Genomic DNA, 17,217 nt, shown 5'->3' with positions numbered 1-17,217 from the left:
CCACACAGAGACTTACATAGTGAATTCCAGGTCAGCCTGGACCAGAGTGAGACCCTACCTCAAAAAACCAAAGCAAAACAAAACAAAACAAAACAAAACAAAACAAAACAAAACATAAATAAAGCTCACCGTAAAAGCAGGATGGGGCTGCTGTCCTCCTTGCTGTGTGTGGGGGGGTGGGGGAGGGGGGAAGACGCCAGGCAGCTTAATACAGACTTTTCCATTTAAAAAAAAAATTTTTTTATTATTTATTTATTTGAGAGCGACAGACACAGAGAGAAAGACAGATAGAGGGAGAGAGAGAGAATGGGTGCGCCAGGGCTTCCAGCCTCTGCAAACGAACTCCAGACACGTGCGCCCCCTTGTGCATCTGGCTAACGTGGGACCTGGGGAACCGAGCCTCGAACCGGGGTCCTTAGGCTTCACAGGCAAGCGCTTAACCGCTAAGCCATCTCTCCAGCCCAGAAACTCTTTGTTTTTTAAGAACCAAAGGCTGGTGTGTGTGTGTGTGGGGGGGGGTTGCTGGAGAGATGGCTCAGTGGTTAAGGTGCTTAATGACCCAAGTCCAATTCCCCAGTACCCAGGTAAAGCCAGATTCAAAAAGTAGCACATGCATCTGGGATTCATTTCCAGTGCCCATTCTCTCTCTCTCTCTCTCTCTCTGCTTGTGAATATATATATATAATTTAAAAGAACCAAAGGAGCTAGCAATGTAATCCATCGGTAAAATGCATGTTTACCCTGGGTTCAATCCCCAGCACTGGGAGAAAGAAAACGCAAAGCTGGGTCCAACTACTAAGGTGCCACATAAGGTCAGATGGTATTCAGGGCAGATAAATCCAACTCTTAGGTTACTGTTATGTTTAGAAGTGATATGGGTGAGGGCAAACAGGTAAGAATAGAAGAGAGATGTGAGCAGAAGAATCAGCCTGAGGCTAAGGTTCTGTGCAAAGCCCTGGTGACAAGCCCTTGCCACGGACCAGAATTTTATGTTGAAACCAAAGGCTTACCATTGTGGGCCACCATGCCAAGTTTATGAAGAACTGGGGTTTCGAACCCCAGGACTTTATGCATGCTGGTAAGCATTCCACCCGCAGAGATTACATCCCCAGTCCCCATTTGGTTTCCTGAAAGTGCACATGTTTTGTTTTGTTTTATAAGTCCTCTGCTGGGCCAGATTTTTCATGTGGAAAATATGATTATCATAACTACAGACCATCAAACCGAATGCAGCCTATTCTGAATGCTTGGAGTCTGGCAACACTTTGGGAAAGTGCTACTTTAGTTTCTCAAAGACTCAAAGAGCCCTCTGGCTCTTCCAGAGAGCACAGCTCCAGATATTCGGAGGTCTTTGAAAAATGATGAGTTGCAGGTGTTTAACTTTTCAAACAACAAAAAAAAAAAACTTTTTATTTGGGGGGTGCTCACCATCAGGGTTAGTAGTCCTAGTAACAGACAAGGATTCATGTATATAGATTGACAGATCAATCTATCTATCATCTATCTATCTATCTATTCATCCATCCATCCATCCATCAATCATCTATCTAGCTATCATCTATATATTTACATAGATTACAGTTTTGTTGTAGTCTCACGGGGTCCCCATTTCCCTGAGGGTCCTCTTCAGTACGGTTCTTGGTATTCACTGTGGGGTCATTAGGACCTCTGTTAGTTTCTTGGGGTGGGGTATATGATCAGTCTTTTTTGGGGGGGGTTGGAGGTAGGGTGTCACTCTAGCCCAAACTGGCCTGGAATTCACTATGTAGTCTCAGGGTGGCCTTCAACTCAGGGCCACAATTCTCCTACCTCTGCCTCCTCAGTGCTGGGATTAAAGACATGCGCCACCACGCCCAGCTTGGATTATTATTAGTTTTAAAAAATATTTTATTCTTATTTATTTATTTGAGAGAGGGAAAGAGGCACTGTGTGGGAGAGAGAGACAGAGGGAGAGAGAGAGAGAGAGAAAGAGAGCGAATGAATGAGAGAGAATGGGCGCATCAGGGCCTCCAGCCACTGAAAACGCACTCCAGGCGCATGTACCACCTTGTGCCTCTGGCTTACTTGGGTCCCAGAGAATCGAACCTGGGTCCTTTTGCTTTGCAGTCACGTGCCTTAACCACTAAGTCATCTCTCCAGCCCCCCCCCTCCTATTTTTGGAGAAAAAAAAAATTCTTTTATTTATTTATTTTGATGCACTTCTTCCCTTTCCTTTTATCCATTTTCTTTCTTGCCTCTTTCAACCAGACCCTCTTAACTCTTTTCCGAACCCGGTATTGGGAAGTAAAGCAAAGCACGCACCACCCCGGGTTTGTGGCATTGCGCGGTCGCGCTGCCTCAGGAACGAAGGAAGTGAGTCCCTCGCGGGCATCCGTCGTCCCCGTCCCGGCCTGGGAAGATGGCGGCGGTCTCCATGTCCGCGGCGCTGGGCCCGGCGTTGTGGAGGCGAAGGGCGGCGAGCGTCGCGGCCGTTTCCGTCCTCAGAGTTCCATGCAGGTAACGGACTCGCCGGGCTTTCTCTGCCGGCTACTTTTGGGGAGTCCTGTAGAGGTGTATGTGTGTGTGTGTGGGGGGGTGATGGTGTCGCGGGAGGCCGAGCGTCGCCGTGTGCGCTTGACCCCGGCCGAGGACGCGCTCGGGGCGGGCGGCGCCCGGGGGGCTCGCGGCGGACGACGGGGCCGCGCGCGCGGGGACTAGCGACCGCGCTGGCGGACTTCGGCTCTTGCCCCGTGTGGCTGCGCAGGGGGGACAGGGTGTGTGCGGCCCAAGCGGTTGTCACCGCCGGGGGAGGGCAGGCGTCGCTCTCTCCCCCTCCCCCTTCCGCCCGCCACCTGTTGCAGGGAGCTGGCGGGACGCTCGAGTCCCCCTCCGCCCCCCCCATCCCCGGCCCCGGGAGAAAGGGGGTTCTGTTCGCCAGCCTGGAGCCCCAGAACTTGACCGCAGCTCCGCGAGCAGCGTTATGACATGGCAAGGTCGTTCGTGTTGGGCTGATGTTTTTTTTTTGTTTTTTGTTTTTGGTGCTGGATGGAGTCGATGGGGTTGGGGAATTAAATTCAGGGCTCCCATCACTAGCTTACCTGTCCAGCCAGGAAGGTCGTTTTGCAAAAAGGGTGCTGGTACCCGCCAGTTTTCCCATCCACAGTTTTCCTAACGCATCCACAGTAGTTCACAGATATATATATATATATGTATATATATATATATGTATATATGTGTGTATATATATACGTATATATATACGCATACATACATACACACATATACATATATATATACATATACATATTGTATGTATATATTTTATATACATATATACATATATATGTATATATGTATATAAAATATGTGTAAATATATATGTTTTATATATAGCATAATATATAATGTACATGATGTGTTTTATATATAAATATCTATTATATATTATATTAGATGTATAATAAAATATATGTACTTTATTTAAGGCTGGCCGCGGTGGTGGCACATGCCCTTAATCCCAGCACTAGGGAGGCAGAGGTAGGAGGATCACTGTGAGTTCGAGGCCACCCCGAGACTACATAGTGAATTCCAGGTCAGCCTGAGCTAGAGTGAGACCCTACCTTAAAAAACCAAAAAAAAGGGCTGGAGAGATGGTTTAGCGGTTAAGCGCTTGCCTATGAAGCCTAAGGACCCCGGTTCGAGGCTCGGTTCCCCAGGTCCCACGTTAGCCAGATGCACAAGGGGGCGCACGCGTCTGGAGTTCGTTTGCAGAGGCTGGAAGCCCTGGCGCGCCCATTCTCTCACTCTCCCTCTATCTGTCTTTCTCTCTGTGTCTGTCGCTCTCAAATAAATAAATTAAAAAAAAAACAAAAAAATAATATATATACATGTTAATTTACTTGTTTGAAAGACAGAAAGAGAGAGAGAGAGAGAGAGAGAGAGAAAATGGGTGCACCAGGGCCTCCAGCCACTGCAAACGAACTCCAGATACATTTACCTTGTGCAGCTGGCTTACATGGGTCCTGGGGAATTGAACCTAGGTTCTTTGGCTTTGCAGGCAAGTTCCTTAACTGTTAAGCCATTTCCCCAGCCTGATTTTTTTTTTTTATTGTCTTGAATTTTTTTTTCCAGGGTGGGGGGTGATGCTTTGTTCTCGTTTCTCTTGAGCTTTTCCTGGATTGCTTATCACTGTACATACATACATAAGTGATTTCAGTTGGTCTGCTGGGTTTGTGGTCTAGTGAGCTTCCATTACCTTGGTCTAAAAAGGGTTCAAATGTGATTAAACATGTACAGTCTCCATACTTTCCACTTTCTGGTACAAACATGCCTACTTTGGATATAATCGGTCAGGACACAGTGTGCTCTTTCAGAGCCGCGATATTGGGGAACCAGGGTGTTTGCTGCGCTGCTATTACGTGTCCATTTCAGCAACTAAGTATCCTCCACAGACTAGATCTCAAGTTGCCTAGAATACAGCTCTGTGGAGGTAGATCCCGCTGGCTATTCATGACTGTGGTAGAAACTTGGGTGTCTAAAACCTCTGTTTGAAATTTGTTCTGAGCTCTGATATCTTGCCTGTATTTTGCTGTTTTATTTCCCAGTGTGAAGTTTATTCTGTAGGGTCCTCCATTGAGGAGGTGGTTCTGATACTGATAGCAGTTTGGTATACAACGTTTGCCCCCAAAAATTCTCAGCCTAAGTTTGAGAAATGTCACCTAGTTACTTTTGCTGCCCTTGTAACACATTTACACAGTTTTATAGCAGGGGCTGCTGTCTCATAGTGAGATCATAAGCCTTTTGAGAGCTGGGACAGATCTTTCTTTTTGTATACTGTATGACGTGTGGCCAATGACGTACACTTAGCAAGTACATGCTCCTCACATAAATGAGTAACTGTGAGTGGTGTGAGGAAAGAGAGGAGGCTTTGCGCTAAGCCTGGTGGCAGATGTCTTAAATCCCAGCACTTCCAGGTGTGGCGCGCCTCGCTAGCCCTCGCCCTCAGCGGCACAGGTAGGAGGGTCATCGTGTGTTCAAGGCCAGCATGGCTTTGGAGTGAGTTCTAGGTCATCCTGGGCCAGAGTGAGACCCTGCCTGGAAAAAAAAAAAAAAAATCCCAAAAAAGGCTTGAATTCTTCCAGGTTGACAGATTTTTTACTGGTAATGCTTAACACACTTATAACTTTTCTTTTTTAGTTTACAGAGTCCAAAGATTCTGAAAGAACCTATTGTACCTGACTTTTATAGTTGCCTCAGTTTTTTGTAACTTCTTTCATCTAAACAATTGAATATTTTAGTAAGCAATTCTTGTCCTTTCGCCTTTAAGTAATGACAAAGACAAGAGAGAGAAATCTGGAATTGCTGTTTCAAGTTCTTTTTGTTTCTTGAGAATTTTGACAGGTAAATATGACTTAAAGATCTTTAGAATTAAATGGGGGCTGGGGAGATGGCTCAGTGGTTAAAGGGCTTGCTTGGAAAGCCTGCCATTCTGGGTCTGTAAGGCCAAGTGCACAAAGCAGAGCTTGCATCTGGTGTTCATTTTCATTGCCCCCCTCAGCTAAATAATTTTTTAAGAGCAATTGCTCAAAATATAGTATTTTTTTGACTGTATTCACTAGATGTAACTTTTTAAAAACGGGGCCATTGTCCAATTTAGTGACTTTTAAGTGTTAGCTGTACATCAAAATCACCTGTTGTATGCATCCAAGGCATTCCCGTCAACACCTTGGCATTAGCTTATTGTTCAGTAAGTTTAGATTGAGGTTTAGTTCTTTGGGGCATCTCATAGCAAGCTAGAGCTGAAAACAACTGATTTTTCAAAGCTTTTATATTATACCTTGAAAGATTTCAAAAATAATTTTTCCTTGGGAGAGGAGTGAGGGAGATTTTATATATATACATATGTGTGTGTTTGTGTGCGTGTGTGTGTGCGCGCGTGTGTATATAGTTTTGATTTTTTTACTTATTTGAGAGAGTGAGAGAGAAAGAGGCAGGTACAAAGAGAGAGAGGGGAAGAGAATGGGCGCGCCAGGGTCTCCAGCCACTGCAGACTCCAGACGCGTGCGCCCCCTTGTGATTCAGGATTACATGGGTCCTGGGGAATCAAACCGAGGTCCTTTGACTTTGCAGGCAAGTGCCTTAACCACTAAGCCATCTCTGCAACCCAAGGTTATTTTTAGAAACAAAAACACTTTTTTTCATATCTTACTAATCCACATTTAGATTGTATGCTTTTTGCCCACCTGCATTTCATGAGCGCCTTTTTCTTGGAAAACAGACCCATTTCCGTAGTTGAGAGGGCTCTGTGCTGACGAAGAGAGCAGGCCCTGTGGCTGCTGGGGCTGTCCGACTTCTTTGGAAGGGCTGAGGGTTAGTACAGCGTGCAGCTTTTGGACCCCAGCCTTCAGAGTTTCCAGAAGACAGCATTCTGTCCTTTAAAGTTCAGATGCACATTTATGAGGTGGTATTTTGTGGCACAGTTGTTTAAGAAAGCTCCTTGCTTCTCCAGACTTGCTTTGTCTTGGTGACCTCTGAGAACGGTCTTCACTGTTGCTCACAGTGTCTGAGCCAAGGCATGCTCACTGAATGCTTAGCAGGGCTAGATGAAGAGGCTATCTTTGTGTTCTGGGCCTCAGAAACAAGCTTTCATACCTAAGTGAAGGGTCCTTGAATAGGGTCAGGGGCACAAAGAGTCTGTTCTAGACTGCTCAGCAAGCCATATGCTTCTCCTAAAAATGTCACTCTGTCTTGATGAGCTCGAAAGTGAAGACAGATGTTTTGTGTCTTTTGAGGACTTCCACACTCTGAATAGAAAGAACACATTTTTTCTAAGAGATTTCTCCTTTTTTTTTTTTTTAAACTTACAGAAGTTTAGACTAAACACCTTTTATTTTTTTAAGGCTAATGGCATTAGTAATTTGAATTTAATTTTAATATCCTATAGCACATGAAATTTTGAGAAATAAAATACATCTCAGTATGACTTTTGTTAAGAACTTGTATTTTTTGAACCCTTTCAGGATTAAGGAACTTGAAATGCTTTCTAATACTTTGGGGCATTAAAAAGTGATACTTTTTATTGAAAGAGCTGTCATTTTGTACATTCATTGCTGTCATCGGCTAAGTGTAGAAGTTATGGTTCATAGATTGATATAAAACTTGAGTTAGAAATTCTACGATGATCCAGTCTAGTCCTGTAAGACTTGCTCGAACTTGGGCTGGAGAGATGGCTTAGCAGTTAAGTCACTTGCCTGAAAAGCCAAAGGACTTCGGTTCAAATCCCACGGACCCGCATAAGCCAGGTGCACATGGTGCCCATTCTCCCTCATTCTGTCTCTTTCTCTCTCTAACCTCTCAAATAAGTAAATAAAAATAAATATCAAAATTGGGAAAAAAAGAATTGCTAGAACTTCTCTGCCTCTTACTATTCAGCTTTTGAGGAAGATGGTGGGTTTCTGGAAGCTCTACAAAAGCGCTGTTTGTTTTCATCATTGTGACAGAAGGCTCAACAGGAATGACTAGGGAGAGAAGGTCGGGGCCTGGGGAGCTCAGTGTGCGGCCGTGGGCAGGCTGACTCCCCCCTCACGCTCTGTACAGGAGCCTGCTAAGCTCACTGGCTCAAGTGTAGGCAGTTTTCCTTCAGCCTGCCATGGTTTGCCCTGACTGGGGGAGCAAGCGCTCACAGCTTTCCTGATCCTCCTGCCTCTGCCTCCTGATTGCTGGGATTATAAGCACGTACCACTACTCCGGTTTTATGTTGTGCTGGGGAATCACTCTACCAATTGAACTGTATCTCTCGCCCCATACTTTCAGATTCATAACCAGTTATTCTCAACTTTGATCTCGGACAGGGAAGAATTCACATACCAGATTCCTGGAAGTTAGAGAAAGGATTTCAAAGTATTTAATTCCAGTTGCAAACCTTGTCATTTAATAAAAGATGGACATGTGTGAGTGATATAGAGGCAGGAAAAAGATGCATGGAGCTATTGGTTTAGACCATCATACTGTAAATCTAAAATTATTTCATATAAAGGGCCAGGGAGGGGGCTCAGTTGACAGAGGTGCTGCGTGAGCCTGAGGGTCTGCGCTCAGCTCGAGCACGCGTGGAAAAGCCGGGTGTGGCAGCCTGCACTGGTTTCGCAGAGCTCGGCAGTGGAGACCTGGCAGTCGCTGTGGCTTGCTAGGAAGTTAGTCTAGCTGAATTGATGAGAAGCCCTCTGTAAAAGAATAAGGTGCAGGGAGGCCTGGAAAATGATGGCTCAGCACTCAAGGGCTTGATTCCCCAGGACCCACACAAAGCCAGGTGCACAAAGTCGCACATGCATCTGGAATTTATTTGCAGTGGCTGGAGCAATTTCATCCATTTTCTTCCTCTCTCACAAGTAAATTAAATACTAAGAGAAAAAAACAAAAACGCCACACCTGAGGAAATACTTGACTTAAGTCAGATTAGACAGCTTCAGTGTTTGCAGTAATATAGTCAGGGTTTATGGTTCTTCCACTGCTGGATCATATGCAGCTAGATTATAGGAACTTTAGAAGGCAGAGGTAATGCATGTTGTCCAACCCCTCCCCTCAATTACATTTAACAGGAAGGTTTTATATTAGAGCAGTCTTTAGGGATACACAAGGTACAGCTCCACTTTTTTTTCTGTAGGGACTTTGTTCATGTGTCCAGCAAATATCTGTTTCTTTTCTGGTTTCGAAAGGCTGCATCTGTAGACTTCACTACTGTGTGGGCTCTTACGTCTCTGGTGAGCATTGGGACAAAGGGTTAGATACTACTGATTTCTCAGGGTCCCACGGAAAACTCTGTCTCAGTTTGGCTTTTCTCAGAGTACTCAGTTTGGCTTTTCTCAGAGTAGAGCTTGAGACAAGGACGTGGTGTAGTTGATGGCGTACCTCAGAGTTGGTGTAGGAAGGAAGAGTGAGATGCAGTCAGCTGAGGACACTGGCGAGTGACTGAAGCTCTTTGCAGTCAGCCTTGCAGGTTTGGTTCTGGAGCCGCCGCGTTCTAGGGATGCTCTCGTACTGCCCACTTAAAGACTCCTCCAGAAGCATTTGTTCCTCTCCAGCTGAATGTCGCAAAGCGCGATGGATTCCCTTGACTTGGGATGCTGGAGGCTGTGGCTGCGGCAAACTGGTATCAGAATGGCCTTCTGCGTAATGGGAGACCGGCTCCTTCTGGGCTTGCTCACCCGCGACTGCCAGTGAGCGCTCGGGGCCAAGGTGTCGTTTCACCTCCTCAGCTCATCTCGTGTTAGGAGCTCTGTTAGCACTGACAGCTTTGCATATGGCCAGGGTTCTAGAACAGTCCACGTGCTGCAGAAGTAAGTGGTGCACATACTCTGTAGGGCATGGCCAGGGAGCCAGCAGCCGAGACCTTACAACCTCCTGTGATAAGATAACAGAGGTTCTTAAAGGAGGAAATGGTGTCTTCTGTACCATTCCTTGTTCAGGGCAGTCGGGACAGCCGAATATTCCTGTGCCATGTGCTGGGGTGGGGCAGGGACTGTATCGTACCCACCCACCGAGCAGCTAAGAGCAACATGCAAGTCTAGCTTGATTTCAAGAATGTCACAGGTGAGTCTGCGGCCAGTAGTCTAGAAAGCCTCACTGCCTGGGAACCTCGGGCTCCTATCTTCCCTGGTGCTTCCTAAAGGCTGAAGAGCAGCTGCGGGAGCTTTTCTGGGGGAGGCCCTCCCTGGGAGGACTTCCCTCCACAAAGGACTCTTCACTCCTCTCTGGAAGAACGGGGAACAAGAAGAAGCAGGGCCTGGTGCAGAGCCCCAGTTCCTTCCGCATGTGAAAGTGTGGGCCTGCAGAAGGAATCAGAGGCGGCGGGGGGGGGGGGGGGGCGCCCCGCGCCCCAAGGGGCGCCCCAACCGAGGTGCGTGGTGGTGGGTTCTCTCCTGGAACGGAGCTCACAGGGTGCGTTGTGTTGAAAGGGGATTTGTTGAGTCCGTTTACAGCAGTCCCGCCGTAGCAGTCTGCTGGCCCGAGCATCAGGGAACCCAGGAGCTGCGCAGTCCACATGGCTCGATGCCTCGCCGTCCCAGCCCGGCAGCGAAGGCCTGCAGGCTTCCTGAGCAGTGGCTGGTTGTCAGTCCGCCTTGGGAGACCCAGGAAACTTGGTTCCAGTGCCAACAAAGGATAGTGCCACAGAGCACATACCCATAGGGCTGAATAGTGGGCAGTGGTGGGGAGCCGGGAGCCAGTAAAAGGCACTGGGCAGCAAGTATCACAGGCGGCCAGGCAAAGGGGTCTGTGGCAAGAGCACTTCACCATCCTAAGTGGAAGTGATACGTGGAGTCCAGCCCGTAATATCTGTAAATACATGTGTGTGTGTGTGTATACCTATGTGTGCATGTGTGTGTGCATATATAAAAGGGGTCTGTGACAAGAGCATTTCACCATCCTAAGTGGAAGTGATGTGGAGTCCAGCCCGTAATATCTGTAAATACGTATATGTGTATGTGTGTGTGTGTATATAAAGGGGGTCTGTGGCAAGAGCACTTCACCATCCTAGGTGGAAGTGATATGTGGAGTCCAGCCCGTAATATCTGTAAATACATGTGTGTGTGTGTGCATATATATGTGTGCATGTGTGTGTGCGTATATAAAAGGGGTCTGTGACAATAACACTTCACCATCCTAAGTGGAAGTGATATGTGGAGTCCAGCCCGTAATGTCTGTAAATACCTATGTGTGCGTGTGTGTATACATATGTGTGCATGTGTGTGTGCGTATATAAAAGGGGTCTGTGACAATAACACTTCACCATCCTAAGTGGAAGTGATATGTGGAGTCCAGCCCGTAATGTCTGTAAATACCTATGTGTGCCTGTGTGTATACATATGTGTGTGTGCATATATAAAAGGGGACTGTGACAAGACCGCTTCACCATCCTAAGTGGAAGTGATATGTGGAGTCCAGCCCGTAATATCTGTAAATATGTATGTGTGCGTGTGTGCATACATATGTGTGCATGTGTGTGTGCATATATAAAAGGGGTCTGTGACAAGGGCATTTCACCATCCTAAGTGGAAGTGATATGTGGAGTCCAGCCCGTAATGTCTGTAAATACGTACGTGTGCGTGTGTGTATACATATGTGTGCATGTGTGTGTGCGTATATAAAAGGGGTCTGTGACAAGACCGCTTCACCATCCTAAGTGGAAGTGATATGTGGAGTCCAGCCCGTAATGTCTGTAAATACGTACGTGTGCGTGTGTGTATACATATGTGTGCATGTGTGTGTGCGTATATAAAAGGGGTCTGTGACAATAACACTTCACCATCCTAAGTGGAAGTGATATGTGGAGTCCAGCCCGTAATGTCTGTAAATACATATGTGTGAGTGTGTGTATGCATATATATGCATGTGTGTGTGCATATATATACACATGTGCATGCAGATGTGGACCAAACCTATCAAGACAGGGCGCTAATTAAGATAGGGTAACAGGAGTGTATGGGTAGGGCGGGGCAGAAGGTCACGTGACTTGTAAACTAAGGGGAGGTGGTGGGGGAAGGAGGGGCTTACGGAGAAGGGGGAGAGTCATCTATAGAACTAGTCATATTTGAAAATGCCACAATGAATGATGCATAAATCTTAGTATGTTGACGAAAAAAATAAAGGATGAGTGGGAAACCATGCAGTAAGCACATTGTGGATTAAACAGAAGAGGAAGGAGAATTGCTTAGGCGGCTGCTGCTCTCTCGTCTTGCTGACTGGCGGCCTTGTCCTCCATTCCCCGCTCTGACTGCAGTGCAGCGCTCTGTGGCCCTCTGGTTGTCTCAGTGCACTTAGCCCGGGGGGGGGGGGTCCTTAACGGCCCTCCGCCCTTCCCTGTCCTTCATGAACCCCTTTCCTCCCTCTCCCTGCCTCCCACCCCAGAGCTGAAGTAACACAGTGCAGAGAGTTTCCTTCACCACTCGACTGCTTTTCCTTTAATTTTTTTTATTTTTAATTTATTTCATTTATTAGCGAGAACGAGGCAGATAGGGAGAGAATAGACACTCCAGGACTTTCAGCCACTGCAGACGAACTCCAGATGCATGCAGCACCTTGTGCATCTGGTTTATGGGAGTGCCGGGGAATCAAACCTGGGTCCTTACCTGCTGAGCTGTCGCTCCAGCCTGCTCTTCCTTCTTGATTATTGTCACGAATACCCAGACAGTCAGTATCATTTTGTAGCTTTTTTTTTTTTTTTGCTTCCTTCTTGTTTCCTCTCTCCTTTCCCTGTAATTGCCCCCCTCACTTTGGTAATTGGTATCTAAATTTAAATTCCTTTCTGTAGTACATCAGAATATCCTCAATCCTGTCTTTCTTATCCCCATAGTGCAACAATGGCTCACTTGTGGAGCTTTTTCTTAGAGTTTCATTTATAGCCGTTGACCTTCTCTGTTGCTTTGAGGTAGGGTCTCAGGTAACCCAGGCTGGCCATGAACCCCTAACCCTCCTGCCTCCACCTACAAAGTGCTGGATCATGGGAGTGTACCACTGCTCCCACCTGTTCTCTGAAACTGCCTTGAAGTATTTCATATATATAGGAATATATTTAACGGTTTGCTATGAAGCACACTAGCAACATGATTCCTTGTGTACCCACAGTCAATTTAAGAACAAGAAAACTGGGGCTGGAGAGATTGCTCAGTGATTAAGGCACTTGCTTGCTTGAAGAGCCTAACAGCATGGGTTCGATTCCCTAAGACCTATGTAAAGCCAGATGCAAAAAGTGGCACATGCATCTGGATTTCATTTGCAGTGGCTAGAGGTCCTGGAGCATCCATTCTTCTTGCTAATAAATAAATAAAATATTTTTTAATGTTTTTTAATTATTTTACTTTTTATTTTTATTTATTTAGTTGAGAGAGAGAAAGAGAATAGGCATGCCAGAGCTTCTAGCCACTGCAGACAAAACTCCAGGTGCATGTGCCATCTTGTGCATCTAGCTTATGTTGGTCCTGGGGAATCAAAACGAGGTCCTTTGGTTTTGCAGGAAGCACCTTAACCATTAAGCCATCACTCCAGCCCTAAAATATTTTTCAAAAAGAACTAGAAAAATCGTCAGTATTTTGGGGAAGCATTGTCTCTCTCAGTGCATGTTGGAGTTTACTCTGTAGCTCAGACTGAACTCGTGACCTTCCTTCCTGCCTCAGCTTCTACAGCGTAGGGTTGTAGACGGCAGCCACCACACCAGCTTCTAAAGTTTTAACACATGGAAAACAGTTGAGTACAGTGAATCCACAAACATCACCTAGCTTTTCAAATTTTGTAACTTATCTACTTATTTTTATTTACTTATTAGAGAGAGGGGGAAGAGAGAGAGGGAGAATGGGTGCGCCTGGGCCTCCAACCACTGCAAATGAACTCCAGACGTGTGGGCCACATGTGCAGCTGGCTTATGTGGGACCTGAAAAATCGAGCTCAGGTCCTTAGGCTTTGCAGGCATGTATATGCCTTCCGCTAAGCCACTTCTCCAGCACCATAACACCTAGCTTTAACGGTGTTCATACTTCCCCATAGTCATGTTTTTTGTTGTTTTGTTTTTCTTATTTTGCTCGTGTGTGTACAGAGTGGGTGGGAGCGGCATTCTCCTGTAACCCTATCCGTCAGGTAGCTGAAGCAGCAATCTGTGCGTTTGAGGCCCACTTGTAAAGGGAGGCTATATCTGAAAAATACAAAGAGCATATCCACATAGGTTCTTTCTGCCTAAGCCACTTGAAGTGGTTTGGAGTGCCAGGGTGCACCATTTCCGACACATCCTTCTTTAAAGGTAGACTGCTGAGCTTGGGCTGTGTCTTACCTAGCGTGCACGGAGCTTCGTGTGTGATCCCTGCCGCATAAAAACCGGGCACTTGCCTGTAATTATAGCGGGAGGAGGGGGTAGTAGGATCAGAAGTCCAAGGTCATTCTCTTCTACATAGGGAGTTCAAGGCCAACCTCGGCTGGAGACACTGTCTGTAGAGAAAAAAAGACAAATTACCTCCCAGTCAATGGAGAATTTTAAGCAAAGAATGGCATGATTGGATAGAATTAGGTGAAAAGTTTTGAGGAAGGTACAACTAGAAACAAGAGGCTAATGGAGTAGTTGTTACACTAGCCCAGGTGAGAAGTCATGCATACAGACACAGAGCAGTGGATATGATGATATGAAATAAAGTCAGCTGTTGAACGAAATATATTGGACCAAAGTCTATTAAAGATGTATTTGTTTATACTTTGTAGCATTCTCTTTCCTCTTTGTCGTAGTGCCTTGTGCCGTCAAGATTTGTTTTTCTGTACATACAGATGTCGTAGCCTGTGTTTAATTCACAGGTAACTCTGTGAGGTATGATTATCCTTATTTTTGCAGACGAGGAAACTGGTGTGCAGAGTTGTGAAGTTATTTGTTCAAGATCATATTGCTGTTAAGTGGAAGATCTGCATTCTGTTGTGGGCAGATCTGACTCTTCTAGCCACTATGTGATTGTCTTCCAGTTTGTTTCATAAAGTGAAAAAAGTTATCACTGCTCTTTTTATAAATGTAATTATTATTTTTAATCACTTGATTGCTGATCTTTGAAAAATGGTTTGTTCAAAACGGTCAGATTTTCTGATGAACACACACTTATAAGCACCTCCTCCCCACCAGCTTTTCCTTTAATGTAAAGCTGCTGCTAAGCCGGGTGCGGTGGCACACACCTTCAATCCCAGCACTCGGGAGGCAGAGGTAGGAAGATTGCCATGAGTTCGAGGCCACCCTGATTACAAAAAACTACTACTGACATAATGTTGTCTCATTAGCCTGTCAGGTAGCACATTACAGTTTCAGCATATTTTCCTTGGTCTTATTTACTGTTTACTCACACTGCAAAGGTGGACATGCTTTCAGCCAGAAGATTCCTAAACTGCAGCAAAGCAGCCGTAAGTGGGAATTGTGTAAATGTGGATGGAGTACGTAGTCATAAGGATCGAATTTTTGTGTTTTTTTTTTAAATTTTTTATTTATTTATTTGAGAGCGACAGACACAGAGAGAAAGACAGATAGAGGGAGAGAGAGAGAATGGGCGCGCCAGGGCCTCCAGCCTCTGCAAACGAACTCCAGACGCGTGCGCCCCCTTGTGCATCTGGCTAACGTGGGACCTGGGGAACTGAGCCTTTAACCGGGGTCCTTAGGCTTCACAGGCAAGTGCTTAACTGCTAAGCCATCTCTCCAGCCCGGATTTTTTTTTAAATTATTTATTTATTTGGTTATTAGAGAGAATGGGTACATCTGGGCCTCTAGCCACCCCACTGCAAATGAACCCCAGATGCGTGGACCACCTTGTACATCTGGCTTACTTAGGAACTGGGGAATAGAACCTAGGTCCTCAGCTTTACAGGCAGTACCTTAACTGCTAAGTTCTCTCTCCAGCCCGTTACAACCCCCCCCCCCACGCTTTATTGAGAACTAAGTTTTACAGGGTGAACCACTAGCCTTAAACCTGTGTGAAACAAATCGTCTAATGACTGTTGGATTTTCTAAGCTTGGAAGACATAGAAAAATAAATCCCGCTGCCCCTAAGACCAGAAAAACAGTGTTAAAAGTGACATCTTGATTCCCTTGAAAATAGTTAACTCTTAAAAACATATTGCCTTATCTATCTATCAAAGAGTCAGTGTACGCAAAGCACACGGCTTTAGTTCCCGTGTGACAGTCCTTGTCCCTCAAAGAGTCAGTGTACGCACAGCGCACGGCTTTAGTTCCCGTGTGACAGTCCTTGTCTCTCAAAGAGTCAGTGTACGTACAGCGCATGGCTTTAGTTCCCGTGTGACAGCCCTTGTCCCTCAAAGAGTCAGTGTACGCACAGCGCACGGCTTTAGTTCCCGTGTGACGGCCCCTCCCTATAGAATTACGTGGACAGGCAGCTGCTTATCAAGCTGTAGCAGTCAGGATCCATGGCCTAAAATAAATAAAGATTAACTTCTTGCTGATAGTGTGTGTCCCTTGTGGGCCAACCAGGAATTCTAGTCCCTGTGTCCTCTCTTGGGGCCTACACTGAACATCTTTGGTTACTGTGACAGAAGAGAAAGAAAGTTTCCATGCATTCTGCTAGGTGCTGTCAAGTCCTCTCACATTTTATTGGTTAAAATAAATTTCACCATTTGCTTAGAACAATCGGTATATTCGTGTATAACGCTAAGACCAAGCCTCACGAGGAGTACACATAATTACTTCTGGGGACATCTTGGTGAATTTTGCTAAGTAGCTGTGAAGTCACCCTGCCAGGCGCCGCTTCCAGGGCCATGTGCATGCTAGACCAGGCTCTGCCACTGAGCTATGGCCACAGCCCCGAGTTAGGGCTTTGGATGCTGAAAAGTGAACTTAAAATGTCCAATAATTAGTTAGTTTTGGTTTTTTTGAGGTAGGGTTTCACAGTAGCCCAGGGAAACCTAGAATTCACTCTGTCGTCCCAGGCTGGCCTTGAATTTACAGCAATCTTCCTGCTTCTGCCTCCTTAGTGCTATGATTAAAGGCATGAACCTGCATGCCCAGCCAATAATTATTGGAAAAGATGAATCAACTGCCTCATTTGGGCTTACTTCCTTGTTTTGCTCATTACATTTTTTAAAAATATATTTTATTTATTGATTTGAAAGAAAAAGAGAGAGAGAGAGAATGGACATGCTACGGCCTCCTGCCACTGCAAACGAACTCCAGATGCATGTACCTCCTTGTGTATCTGGCTTGCCTGGGTCCTGGAGAGTCAAACTGGGATCCTTTGGCTTTGCAGGCAAGTGCCTTAACAACTGTGCCATCTCTCCAGCTCCTCATTACATTTTTGTAAGTATAGGTTTCTTTTAATTTCCCTAATATGTTTGCTTATAATATAAATTTATTAATAAAAATTCAAAATCAACTATTTTTATGCAAAACACATGTTGAACAGCTATGCCAGAGTGAGGTCTGAAAACCACAGGGTGGTAATTGCAGGACATATGGTCACAAACAGCACTGACATATTTTGTGCCACACAGATAACTCACTGGAAGTTTCTAAAAGTGTACAATTTTAGAAATTTTGCTACATGATGCAGTACAAATGAATAATTATTTTGAAGTTCAGTAGCTTCAATCTGGACTTACTTCTAAAATTTTGTGAGATGAATGGTTAATATATACAGACATAGTATTTCTGCACACATATGTGAAGAGAGTTTCTCTAGGCAAAGTTACAAATCTTCAACATTGGCAAACTTTTATGTCTTC

The 17,217-nt window shown here is 45.5% G+C and overlaps 1 protein-coding gene across 1 annotated transcript in view; it reads left to right on the top strand.

The window, feature by feature from the left end:
* Positions 1-2,382: 2,382 nt before the first annotated feature.
* The window catches only part of Ndufs4 (NADH:ubiquinone oxidoreductase subunit S4), a 74,506-nt gene continuing 59,671 nt past the window's right edge, over positions 2,383-17,217 (top strand). The window contains exon 1 of the mRNA XM_004664946.2: positions 2,383-2,496. Coding sequence (XP_004665003.1) covers positions 2,399-2,496 — 98 coding nt within the window. The 5' untranslated portion in view covers positions 2,383-2,398. The remainder of the gene's footprint in view (positions 2,497-17,217) is intronic.

This window comes from Jaculus jaculus, chromosome 20, assembly GCF_020740685.1.
Source record: "Jaculus jaculus isolate mJacJac1 chromosome 20, mJacJac1.mat.Y.cur, whole genome shotgun sequence".
Lineage (NCBI taxonomy): Eukaryota > Metazoa > Chordata > Mammalia > Rodentia > Dipodidae > Jaculus > Jaculus jaculus.
This window is presented reverse-complemented; position numbering and strand designations above follow the sequence as displayed.